This window comes from Amphiprion ocellaris, chromosome 16 (genome assembly GCF_022539595.1).
Source record: "Amphiprion ocellaris isolate individual 3 ecotype Okinawa chromosome 16, ASM2253959v1, whole genome shotgun sequence".
Classification (NCBI taxonomy): Eukaryota; Metazoa; Chordata; class Actinopteri; family Pomacentridae; genus Amphiprion; species Amphiprion ocellaris.
The window spans coordinates 24982172-24995889 of record NC_072781.1 but is presented as its reverse complement, the minus strand read 5'-3'; the positions used below and the strand labels follow the sequence as shown (position 1 = coordinate 24995889).

Genomic DNA, 13718 nt, shown 5'->3' with positions numbered 1-13718 from the left:
GCCAAACACTCTCTACCTAAACAAATCCAGCCTGTAGGTTTGCTTCTCCCACTACAGCTAGAAATAAACAGTCCTAATTGTGTGTATGCATATATACTGCACCATGTGCCACTGTCACGTGTGTTTGTGCTTATATGCATTCAACTTAGACACATACACAACTGTCAATAAAATGACAAACTTTATATTTAACACTGGCGGTCTCGCTGCTTCAACCGCCATTCAGCCTCAGGGCCAATAAAGTTTTAATTTAACTCAGCCCGTCTAAATCAAGTCGCTCCTAAAGGGAAGAGGTCTGGTCTGCCAAGCACTTCATCACAAGACTGGAGAGATCGCATACTGCTTTAGTCACGACTGGCACTGATTCTGGACACACACACACATGCAAACGCACACACACTCTCTTTGGACCTGGTTCAAGTTAGCAGCCTGCACTGTCATAGTAGGAAAGTGAGTCATGTGTGTAGGTTCGAAAACCCCCTTCAACCTGGATGTGACACATATACACACAGGGGAGTATGAGGATAATTGTACATGAGAGCTGCATATGGAAACAATAGCAAAAAACCCCACTGATGTACAGTCCTGGGTGTGTTATATAAGTGTGTGTGCTCCCCATCCTTCTCTGCTTTCCTTAATGAGAGTCTCTCAGTCTGACAGGACTGTGCTGCCTGGAGGACAAAGGTGAGAGGTCGTGTCAGAGCAGATTAGATGGGGTAGAGGGGGTAAGGGTCACAAAGAAGGAGAGAGCAGAAAGGAGGAGGTGTAAGTGAAAAGGCCTGGTCATGTTTGTGTCTCACAGATGTGCGTGCTGCACACGGCCTTCCTGGCAAAGGGCACAAAACGTGTTTAAAACATGTTGTCTTACATGAATAGACTTCTTTCAGAAAACATGTACAAAGTGTTCCACACTCAGTGACCTCTATTATTATGTGTACCTGACAATCTAATGTGAGCCAGAGCAACTGTTCTTCCTTTACAACTACTTTTATGATGCTGTTAATGTGCAGTTTTGGTCAGGTGTTTATGAAATTATATGTAGTTAGTATTAGTGTTGTGTTCTGCTAGGGTATTGCACTACATCTATGTTTGTTTTTTTATTTTAAGGTTTTACTTAAAACATTTCTGAATTCTGAATGAGTTTAAGCTGTTCCAGTGACAAGGGATTTCCTTGTCTAAACCTCTAACATACTTTTATTTTAACACCAATTTGAGACCCACAGAAAGAAAATGATCAGAGATCTAACATAAAGATTCAAAATAACTTTAAGAAGCACATTTGTATAGCAGAACTTCAGATTCGCTTCTTTACCACATTCATCGTTTCACAGTCTATCGGATTTATCCTGTAGCCATTTGGACAGGCTTGAGGTTGGAAACACTGGACTCCACTAGAGCTCCACCATGACCAGTTACAACAGTATAATACTGCTTACACAATAATGTATCAGCATTTAGCCTCTAATAATGTTACAGTGTCAGGTCCCACTTTTCTTACCTGTAACATTTCAAACATTGTCTGCATTTTTTTGATGATATCTCTGTACTTTACACCTAACGGGGAGTTCTGATGATTTCACTCATCAGCGTCTGTTTGCTGGAAAGTGCTACTGCATATGCAAATACAACGCGTATAAAATATGTTGTGGCTCCAGAGGGAGCATGTGAAGTTGGCTGAATTACCCAATTTCAGTCAGTGTTAATGAGAAAAATCTGGGTGGTGTGAACTTGGAGAGAACTGAGATCACCAGACCTCTGTGGCCTGCTGTTCACCTCTCATCAAAGCTCGCAGCTTTAAGTTAAATTAGCCACTACAAGCACAAGACACTGAAATCCGAATTGTGGGTAATTCAGATGCCTGTTTTGACAGGGAAGAAAAAAACGCTCAGTCTGGTTCTGCTGCATCAAGTTTGACTTTGTTTCTTGTTTGATCTTAAGTCTGACTATTATAGAAGAGTCACGTTAAATTAGTGAAACACTCATCTGGAATGCTTTTTACTTGTAAGTAAATGATTTGATACTTTCTCCACCACTGATAACAAGCCTGCTATTGTGCCTCCAGCACTGTGCAAATTACCTTTTACTACAATGCTCAAATATCCTCAGTAACAATAATTTGGAGTATTTTTACATATACAAGAAGAGTGCAAAGTGAGGAGTTGACGCAGGCTTGAATTAAAGCTGGCAGGGTTTTGGTTGGAACGCAGAAAGCAATCTTCATTCTGTCGGTTTTGTTTATAGCTACGTTAATCTCAACAACGATATCAGATCAACATCGGGGAGCAGAGCGAGGCCCGAGTCTGGGCTCAGTGGAACGATGATCCGCAAGCAAACAATATGTCTGGATGCAAATAACTTTGGAAAATACACAGCTGAAATTCCCACAGACAGCAAGAAGCTCGGTGTTTCCAAACACACAAACACACACAATGCTGTGAAGAAACTGGTCTGTCAGAGAGGGAAATGTGTTTATACTCCAGCTAGTCAAGACACACACATATACACACACACACATTCAAATATTAGAGTGGACAAGCTGTCAAAATACATTTTCTGCTGCTAGAGATCACAAACGCAAAATCACAGTAATAACAGGGACCAGACGTATGACAAAAGACTCACAAAGACACAACTACCAATGAGATGCAGCATATTTGCTCATACGTGCACAGTTCTGTAACAACTTCAGGTCAACACAATGTGAGTTACTGGCATGATGACTGATATATTGCAAGAACACTAATATAGAAGCCTTGTGAAGTCCCACTAAATTACAAGTTACAGTTCACATGCTAATTTTCATATCCGTCATTTATTATTATTTGTCATTAATCACAGTGCACACACTCTCACATGTGCACATAACAACAACTCCACACACTAATAAGAAAGTAAGCAGCAGACAAGAGGAGGGAAGATAACTGAGAGCTATAGAGAGCTGGACAGCAGATTAAAAACACAAGATAAACAGGAGCAGCCTTGGCTTGGTTAACAATATTCAGAGGCCTTCAAGGGAAGCAGCCAAGTATAAGGAACCAGACTGAGCGTTCTGGAGCAGAACCCAAAGCCCTGGGAAACTTTACCCTGGATTATCTATGGGGTAACAAATCACTGCTGAGCTCGATACAGACCTCAGTAAAAATGTCATGTTGTCCGACAGTACTGCCAAATGGTACATGCACATTATTATTATGTTTGCTTCAATATGTTCTGAATATTAGATGCATCACTGTATCAATTTCAACAGCAGAGGGTAAGCTATCAATCATCTAAACCATTCTTATGTGTCTGGCCACAAAGCCAGACTTTTTTTATGCAACTGGAGAAGCAAAAAAAGACATCTCACTGTGTGATATGAGCATATATGACATATTTCCCTGTGGCGTCATATATTTTTGTGATTCTAGAATCGTGTGAAATCTGTCGCAGCATCTCAAGTGCTAAACTGCACCAGATAAGCACAGGCATATGCAAAAATACCACATATACACTGCACGGCCAAAATAAAATCGCACAATCTAATATTTTGTTGGACTGCCTTTACTTCTTAACCTGATTTTAGTAGTTTCAGAAATCTCCTTAGTTTTTTTTTTTTTGCTTGATGTAGACCAATAATTTGACCCTTCTGACACAGATTAACATCCTTTCCATGACCACAGGATATGTCTTCTGACATGGTTGTTTAGGAAATAAAAAGTTCCTCACTGCATCAACTAGGGTTAAACAAGTTGTAGCAGCTGAAACGTATTCATCACTGCAGTAATTATCCAATGGAAAGCTCTTACCTATTTGTTTAGTTAAATCCAGGTGTCAGTTTTTTTTGGCCAGGCAGTATATATGTTTTAAGTCAAGAGTCACTTGTAAAAGAACGCTGTTTAGTGGACTGAGCCACGATGTCCTACTCTGATGGTTAACTTTGTTACTCTTTATACCTTCACCTGCACTGGTTGAAAAGATTTGTGAGTAGCAAAAGTCTCCTGTCACAATTAGATTTACTAAAGCCTGAAAATGGAGCCCAGAAGTCATGAAGAAGTCTCGTTTCCTCTCAGACCACTTAAATTACGTTAGTATGAAATTTTTGCCCAGTGACACCAAAACATACTGCCTGCCCCAACTTTAAACTGGATACAACACATAAAATATATGTGGATATATGTGGTACCATTTTAATTATCAAGGTTTCCAAACATTGGATGTTTGTTTGACAAGGCATTGGGAAATGGTTAGAATTTAAGACTCTTGCTTAAACCTCAAAAACAATCTGCAATCTTTCAGTCTTCGACAGCAAAACTGATAACTTTCCAACTAAAACAAAGACAGTTAACCCTCTAAACAGATTCATCATCTGCACAACTCAACCTCACTTTGGGTGTGTGATGGTTCTAGATCAACATATAAACATTTTACCCACCCCCAACTTGCAGCTTCTCGAATATCATCACCTGTATTGCTGCTTGTGACTGTTTGTCTAAATGTCAGTCTACATCAGTCTTAAGCTCTGGATTTACTGTATCAACAAAACATGATTAACTGTGAGCCTCTTATTGAAGGTTTTGCCTCTGAAATGATCATTTAAAGTTTCATAAATATAACATCACCTTGGGTTTCATTAGATATTTTTATTGCCTTATGGTCTCTGGTCTAGATATTGTTTCAGATGTTTTCTTGCATGCTGAACAGAACATAGGAGGTATGTACAACAGTGCAATTTTATACTGCAGACTATAGCATTAACAGACCTCTAAAGATCATACATGTAGCTGTTTCACCTTTCTGTTTGTTATTGCACCTTTTATGGTATATATTTGCAGCAAATGTAGCTGTAAAGTTCAATTAAATATCCATGATAAAGCCCCTGAGGTAGGCAGCAGTTCTTTAAATAGAATATTAATTTTAAAAAATAATATTGTGTGTATATATTTTACTACTTTAAGTGAAATGCCCGTTTTTCCTGTGCCCTCGGTGCCATTTCCTCATTGCTGATACAGGATCAGTCAAAACCTGCATCTCTGCAGGCAACAATAATCAGTCAGGTCTGTGTACTATGAAAGACTGCATTTCTGCGAAGGCAGTGTTACAACAGCGCCCCCACGTGGTCTTAAATAACTACTGTTCGTACAGATCTGTTATTACTTTTAAGCACCTTATATGTTGATTCAGAATTATTTTCTTTATTGTAAACTGGCTTAATGTTGAAGCAAAAAAAAAGCTTTATTTCATTCTATGCTAAGATAATAATAATTAGGACCACATCTGACTGTTGTTGAGGACTTTAGTGGTAATTATATCTTTTTGGACCTTGTTTGCACGACTGCACTGGACTAGAAACTTGAAATGAAAACTACAAGAGAGGGACAAGCAGCAGACCTGTTCTTTTTTGAGTGTTCGTCCTTCCCTTTCTTCACTCCAAAAATCCTTGTGATCAGAGTGCTGAAGAGAAGAGTGGAGGAGTTCCTCACCTGGGAAATGGAAAAAAAGAGAAACAAAGTGGACAGAGCACAGAGAGCAAATACCAACATCACAGGATGAGGAATTAGAAAGCACTGACTTTGTTCAGCATGACATGCAGCGACATTCTGCCACAAAGGCCAGTTTTGTCTTTTAATTTTGCAATAAATGTTCACTTTATGGATGTCCTAATGTTACGTTTATTTAAACTGAGGTAGAAAATATGAGACTCACTGCCCACACAGGAGAGGTGAAGCCTAAAACAGCAGCCTGCATTCCTTCTGAGACAAAGGGAATAATGTTTTCACCCAGACGAGTGTCCCTGTACAGTGCCCTGAGGATGTTCAGAGCATGGACCTGTGGTGAGGACAAGAGGTATCTTTTAGTAGAGACAATCCAAAAAATACCCTCTGCTCTGTTGCAATGCAAGACGAATTTTAAGAGCCATAAAGTATATTAAGAAAGAAAAATCGGGCCAACCAGTATCCCTTGCGATGGTATAAGATCTGACTAGATGTATGACTCCTTCATAAAGCTACAAGGTGGTCAAACCTGAGGCACAGTGGAGCTGTCAGTGTTCCTGTCAGCAGAGGGCATGGCCAGAGCAATCAGCTCTCTCATGGTCATCTTCAACAGACTGCAGCTGGACGACTTGGGCTCAGAGGACAGCAGAGCCTGAGGAAGCCCAAAACACACATGCAGTACGCAGGATATTACAAGGAAATTACACAAACTATTTTCATATATGCAGACGTACACAACAACACCTGTAAACAGGTTCTGTTCCCCATTAATGCTGATTCTTTTTCTTCAGAAATCTCTTGGTTGTTTTGTTGTTTTCACCTTTAAAGTAAGAGCATAGGATGTTTATTTAATGACAGCTTTGCACACGATTGGCAAATTCTCGGTCAGGTCCACAAGGCCGTCACCTGGAATAATTTTTAGTTAACAGGTATCAAATATGACTTGATGGAATTATTTGCCTTCTTAGCCTTTTTAGACTGTTAGTTGTGCAGATTAAGTGCTGACAAATATTCCTATTTAACTACTACAGCAATCCATATTATGTAAGAACCGTTCAACTAATTAAAGCGAAAAAACAATCCATTATTATTGTAAGGCATGAAGGTCGGTCAGTCTGAGAAATTCAGCAACTCTGAAAGTCTTAAGAAAAATCAAGCTCTGTGGTGAAAGTGGATCTTAAGGAGCGGCCCAGGAAAGAAGGCCAAATGTTCCCAGTGCTGCAGAGGAGCTTCATTAGAGTTTCCAGCCTCAGTAATCACAAATTAACTGCCTCTTTAGATTACCAGTGCTTCCCAGAGTTCAAGTAGCAGACACACCTCAACATCAGGTATTCAGAGGGGACTGTTCTGGTGACACTGTTGGTGATTTATTCAGACCTCAAGGCAACACTCAACCAGAATGGCTGCCACAACATTCTGCAGCAACACGCCATCCCACCTGGTTTCAGCTTTTTGGAACCATTTTTCAACAGGGCAATGAGCTAAAACACACCTCCGGGCTGTTTTCGAGCTGTTTGACCAAGAAGAAGAGTAATGGGGCGCCGCATCAGATGACCTGAGCTCTGCAATCACCCAACCTTAACTGAATTGGGATAGTTTGTGATGAGCTGGGCCACAGAGTGAAGTAAAGGTAGCCAACAAGTGCTCAGCATTTGTGGTTACTTCTTTAAAGACTGTCAGAAAAGCTCTAGGTGACGACCTCATGAAGTTGGCTGCCAGAATGAGGAGTGAGCAAAGCTTTATCGAAGCAAAAGATAGCAAGAGTCTTAAATATGGAAAATATCTTGCTTTGTTAAAACATATTTCCCTGTTTCAGGTTTGCGACGTCTTCATTGTTGTCATACAGTGGTGAAAGCAGTAAAAGTAAACAAAATCCGTTAAATAAATGTAGGTGCATTCAAACTTTTGACCGCTACTGTACCTTCTGTTTTGTAAGGAAATGGATGCATTTGTGCCTGTGTTAGAACTACTGAGAGTTCAGCAAATAGATTAGCATTTATACCAGCCAACCTATTTACACTAAATAAGTTGCTTCTGATTTGTTAATTGTTAGACTGAGCCTTTTTGTTATTCACAAAAAGGCTCAGCTTTGAACTTACATAAGTTTGTAAAAACTGAAAGGTTGACTGAATGACGTGATTTGTGTGCACCAGGAGTGGGAGCTGGGAATATGTGAGTGAGGAGGTGACAGCACTGGGATGCTGCATGAGAAATAAGACCTGGGAGCTGATGGGAGGCAGCTGTGTCGTTATGGCTTATGGTTAAGAGCGAGGCCTTGGAGGAAGGGATGGATAGATGGAAGATAGAGGTAGGAAAGAAAGGAGGAGGCACAGTCTGGCTCTCATGAACTCTTGGAGGAAGGTAAGAGGAAGAAGAGGCCTAGCCTGGTTCCTGTGAACCAGTCCAGACCAGCATGAAGCGAGTGGAGGAGCCAGCATTCCCGGATCTGACTCTTTCTCTCTGTGTGAAGGAATGCAGCCCAAAGCTCTGCCAAGGTGTGGACTCCTGCTTCTCCCCAGACTTCCCTTGCTTCTTTCACTATTATCTTATCTTGTCAGTCTCTCCATCTCCTTTAATCCTCCACTTTAATCACCTATCTTTGTTTTTATCATATTCTGTTCTGTCTTGCTACTTGTCCTCTTGTCTCTTACTTTACTACATAATAGGGATGTTCACAGCATTTTAGCATGGAGATAATTCCCATAAAGTCCTATAAAAAACTTGGATCAGGACATCACAGCCTTAAGAGCCAGTTTCATAACATCAACTTTGGGAATTTTGAAACCAAAATGAAGAATCAAGTCTGGTTAAATTCAGCTGTCCGTTTTTAGACAGCACACATGCCTGGCTTACAAACACCTAAAAACAGAAGAGAGTTTGTGATGTCAGTGGGAAGCCTTGCACCCAAAACCACAAAAAAGAGCAACCCTACTTCAAAACTACTGCCATGATAAAACATATGTCTAGTTTCAATATCAGTAATGAGAGGAAGAGGAGGGGCGAGCTGTGGCTCAATAACAGACTGCAGCAGTCATGTCAGAGATTACAACACATCGTTAGAAGTGTGACTATTAAGAAGGGCAACCAGAGGACAATGTGTGTGTATGTATTATGTCAGTGTGTGTGAGTGTATGTGTGACAGTGTATGCTTGTCAATGAGAAAAAAAAGACAGATGTTCTTCCAGCATGAGTGATCCACTGGCATGCCAAGAACTGCTGATTGCACTACTTTGGGAGTAAACAGGAACACAAATACACACACACACACACACGCACGCACACACGCAGGGCATCCATCACAAAACCTCTGAGAACTTTCCAGCATCCATTCACTAACCATAGCCCTCAATGTCCATACAAAACATTCCATATCATAACCTTAATGTTGACCAAATCGTAAAATGATGCCATGTCATAACTAGGAATTAGTATGTTGGCAAATGATCCTCATTTCCCATCTTCAGGGTTTCCAAAAATTCTGCAAAGTCCAGTTACACCCCATTAAATGAAAATCTCGCATCAGGTACAACAAGCCAAACATCTACAGCTACAAATGAAGTAAAAAAAAAAAAAACTGCTGAAAAACAACAAAGAAAGGGTCACTGGGTCCAGAGAGGGTTATATTCACGAAAGATTGGTGAACCAATGTGACCAGCACTCTACCGCACATGCTTAAGAAACTAAATCAGATTAAAGTGCTGTTTACTGACAAGAGTCTACATCTTCTGGGCTCTAAAGTGTTTTAAATTTAAACAACAGGCTCTTGCAAACACTTGAAATCAACAACGTGACTTTACCATCAAAACTGAAACATTCCAAGCACCCTTTGGACACTTTTTAACCCGTTTGTTATGTTGATTCTTGAAAATTGTGCTTACACACCTGGATGTAGAAAGGTATTCCAGCGCTGCGTCGTGTGGCACACAGTTTAGATGATGGGTCACTGGATTTGACCTCTGCCAGAACCTCAGACAGCCAGCGGGCAGGAAGCTGCTGCAGGGCCTGACTTCCACTCCTTAAACACACACACACACACACGCACACACACACACACACCAGTGTGATCATAAATAACAGGGGTCTAAATCTTTTGAGTTTCCTGTTTTGAATGAGTAATTATACAATCATAAATCTGCAAACCAATCCCACAGGTACATCAAAGAGACTTTAAAAAAGTTATATGAGATGAATCACAATAGAATCACGTGTGTTGACTCATCAACGCTTATTATAGGGTTTAGTTAGCAGCTAAAAAAAGGATTATTTTGTGCGCCATCATACACAATTTACAGTAGTACACTCATTAGCTGCTGCATGTATGCTTTCAAGATGTTGCGTGACTTATATCTCACACAATTAATCCAGTCTGTTTCTCCCAACACAAAACAGTCCACTGGCACATCAAACCTCGATTGCATAGTAGCTGCAAATAATATTTAATATCTGTTTAAATCTACTTTGACAAGCAGATGGATCTCACAGTAGGTTTCCATAAAACGGTTCCACAAAATGACAGTTCAAAGGTGTGTGAAGAATTATGAACCATAACTCAATGTACTTGGTTAGCTTTTAGGTGCTCTGAACCAGTGGTTCAAAAGATACGTTCTTTTCCAGCAAAATGAAAAAAATTATCATCAATCACCTCAGCCACTCTACAGGTATGTGTTTGAATGTGTGTGCAGGTCTCATATCCTCACATCTAGCAAAATACAGTAACCAAAAATGTATCACATTACATTCCTTCAGTCAGAAATGTTATCACATGTTGATCCATAGCTTAACATGTACCTTTTTAGGATAGGTTGATGTCATGAAAGAAGTTCATGCTCAAAGTCTTTGACACATTTACACCGCTCTCTGTAGCATCTGGTGCTGCACGTTTTAAAACAAATGCTAAGAATATGATCTGAAGCAGCTCGGGCAGACACACACCCACAAGGAAACCGCTCTCTCCCTCTTCTGTAAGAAGCAGCTGTTTAACAAGAGCCAGTGGAGCTGAGGGGATGAACAGTCCAGTGTGGGAGAAAGATGAGGGCATAGTGCTGCTGCACAATACAGCGTATTCTATCACACACAAGGACACACACATCTCCACTGATAAACACATGCAGCAATGTACACACTGTAATTTCAGATTTTCATTCAGTGGGATGTATATTCAATTTGCAATTGCACGAAATTCATATTTCCACTGAGTTTCATGTAAATGATCTTGGTATGTTTCTGTGTAGTCCTGCTGACAGATAGACAAACAAATGGTTATGGAAACAGAACCTCCCAGTAGAAGTAATATGTCATAATGATAATGGAGATATCGTTATGATAAATAAATGCCAAAATATCTTGCTAAAAGAGATGGCTAATGGTTGAAATGGATAAAAGCAATGAGTAAACATTTAAAAATACTTAGCCAAGTTAAAAAGTTGGAAGATAGGGTTAGATACCTAAAGGTAAATAATCAAAACAAACCTAAAATTAAAAAATAAATGTTCAAATATTTAGCTAAAATAAAGATACAAATAGCAACAATTAATGAATAAATGGTTGAATTAGTAAAATGTAACCAATAAGATGGTTAGCAAAAAGTAATGGATAATGGTTAAAACAGCTAGAGTAATGAGTAAATGACTCAAACATGGCAATAATAATAGTTACGTGGTTAAAACAGATAATGCATTGTTCAAATATGAATGAATACGTGTCGAAATTATTGAGTAAAGGATAACATAGCTGAAAATTTATAAAGTAACTAGTTGAAACAGAGCTAACATGTTGGGTTAACAGGTCAATGATAGTTAAAACTAGTGAATGAAAAGTTAAAATAGTATGGAGTGAGAAAAAAATTACAAAATAAACACGTAAAAGTAATTAATAGATGTGAAAATTGCTAGATAAAAGTAAAGCATAACGGATTCAATGGCTAAAAGCAATTGTTTAAAATTTGAAATAGTAAGTTAAAATAATGAATAAAAGATTGAAACTGAAAACTAACAGCATTAGCTTATAAAAATAAATTAATTCTAAACTTGAAATGCTGAGCTAAAGTAGTGAGTAAATGATTTAAATGTTAGCTAAAACTTGGGTATAAAATGTTGAAATAGTAAAAAGTGAGGAATAAATCACAAAACATATGACTAAAGCTAATGGATAGATGATGAAATATAGTGAGCTAAAATAATGGACAAATGGTTAAAAGCTACCAGTAACACAGAAACGGTAAAGAGCAAATCGGAAGTAATAAATGCTAAAATGTTAAAGACAATGGGTAAATGGTTAAAATAGTTAGCTTAAAAAAAGGATAAAGGGTTGAAAAAATGAAATATAAATAATGGATGTGTCAAACTAACAAGTAATGAATGAAAGCACTATTATAGCTGGACAAAATAATGAATAAAGTAGAACCACAAAGGTACAAATAAGGTATCTGGTTGAAATAGTTAAAATGCAGTTAAAAGTAAAATGTAACTATTTAAATCCCAAGAAGTAATAAATGTCCATGTCCTGCCACACATATTGCTAGCAATATGAATGCAAAGTAAACCAAATCCTCCCAGTCATCCATGGTGCAACTACATATAACAGTAGTGAAAACATCTACTTGAATGCCATCAATAGTGAAATAATATGCAGTCTGTGCAGCGTGATGGGTGGCGTTGATGAAGCGGGTCACTGAGTTCATTTGACAGGCCTGTGGGGGCATGTCAGACAAAAAGATTGGCAACCACTGCTATAAACATCACATTCGGTCAAAGAGATACAAAAAACAGGGAACGTCAGGAGAAATGGAAAGAATGGAAGCAACTTGGGAAGAATGAAGAGAGAGACAAAGAGACACAGTGAGAGAGTGCAAACACAGTGGAACACACCAAAGCCAGATCCCGAGGCAGAGCATCAAAAGACTGCGGTTAAGCACCCCGCAATCACCACCCCATAACCCAGCACACGGCCTGCATACCATCCACACACTGCTCTTCCCCTCCTCAAAATACACACTCGCATCCCCGCACACCCGGAGCAGAACACACACGCTCCCAGAACTCCTACACTCAACCACGAGAATGTCGCCCTCGTTACACAACACACAGAGAGGCTGGTTTCTGCACAAGAACAAAACAAGTGAGTTTTGTTTTAACTGCTCAGCATCGGGGGGTTCAAAGTCAACACTGCTGCAACGGTTTTTGTGGTTCGTCACCTGCCGCAGGGCTAAAGACATTTTCCACAACCCACCATTGAGGAAAACAGGGAGGTACAAGAAAGTGAGAAATTCTTTCATGTCGTGCAGAATTAAAAGACTGTTTTCCTTTCTTCCCTCCAGGAGGATAACAGAGGGATTATTTCCTATGAATAGCAGAAGTGATGAGGAGTATGGAGTCACATGACACTCAAGCCAAGTTTAATAGTGTCCCTAGCAGCACACTCCCACAAAGGCCCAATCAGTTGAGCTGTGATTCAAGTGCATTAGTGTATATATTTAGGGATATGCCACGGCAACAACTTTCTAAATCTTATGCTGATTTTGTCTGACCTACCATACTCAAAAGGACTTTTGAAAGAGTGATCACCTGGAAAATGACTGCTACATTAAATAAGATGAAAAATCCGCAAACTGCATTTTCTATGATACTCAAGCCAATATCCTAAAATTCACAGATTCTATATCCTCTATAACACAGTGAGAGGAAATTAAAGGAATAGTTCAACACTTTGAGACACATGCTAATATGTCGTCTTGTTGAGACTAATGAGAATTCGGGCTGTGGGCTACATGTGCAGATTGTGTCACTTTTGGAGGGACCCAGGCTAACAGTTTCCTCTGGTACCAATGCTGATCTGCTAAGCTAAGTTAACAGGCTGCTGGCAATAGCGGCAGATTTATCATACAGACATACAAAGTGGCAATATGTGCAGAATGTGAGGCGGAAACATGTTTTTCAGATAGATTCTGACATGGCAAACATTTAACTCTCAAAGCTGATTAGTTATTTCCACTAGTTTTGTTGTCCAGACAGCATCAAAATGGTACCATCTCCAGAGCTAGCAGAGAGGGTGCTCTCCCTTTTCCCTTCCTCTCAAAATCTGCACCAGAACTTAGTAGAGCGACTGCAAGAATCTAAGCTTGTCACTGCTTACTTCCTTGCGAGCGAGACTGTCCCTTCCTGTTGTCAGCCCCTGCTGTGTTGAGTGAAAATGTAAAACACTACACTTGTTCTAATTTTTTTCTTAGAACATTTAAGACTAATTACAGCT

At 39.5% G+C, this 13718-nt stretch overlaps 1 protein-coding gene across 2 annotated transcripts in view; it reads right to left on the bottom strand.

Annotated features, from left to right (window-relative positions):
* thada (THADA armadillo repeat containing) overlaps window positions 1–13718 on the bottom strand; it is a 129141-nt gene that overhangs the window by 89623 nt on the left and 25800 nt on the right. For both annotated transcript variants that reach the window (XM_023276786.3, XM_035951242.2), the window contains exons 23-26: window positions 9354–9486; window positions 6001–6123; window positions 5683–5805; window positions 5368–5459 (exon numbers count right to left, since the gene is read on the bottom strand). In XM_023276786.3, the coding sequence (XP_023132554.3) occupies window positions 5368–5459; window positions 5683–5805; window positions 6001–6123; window positions 9354–9486 (471 nt within the window). The remainder of the gene's footprint in view (window positions 1–5367; window positions 5460–5682; window positions 5806–6000; window positions 6124–9353; window positions 9487–13718) is intronic.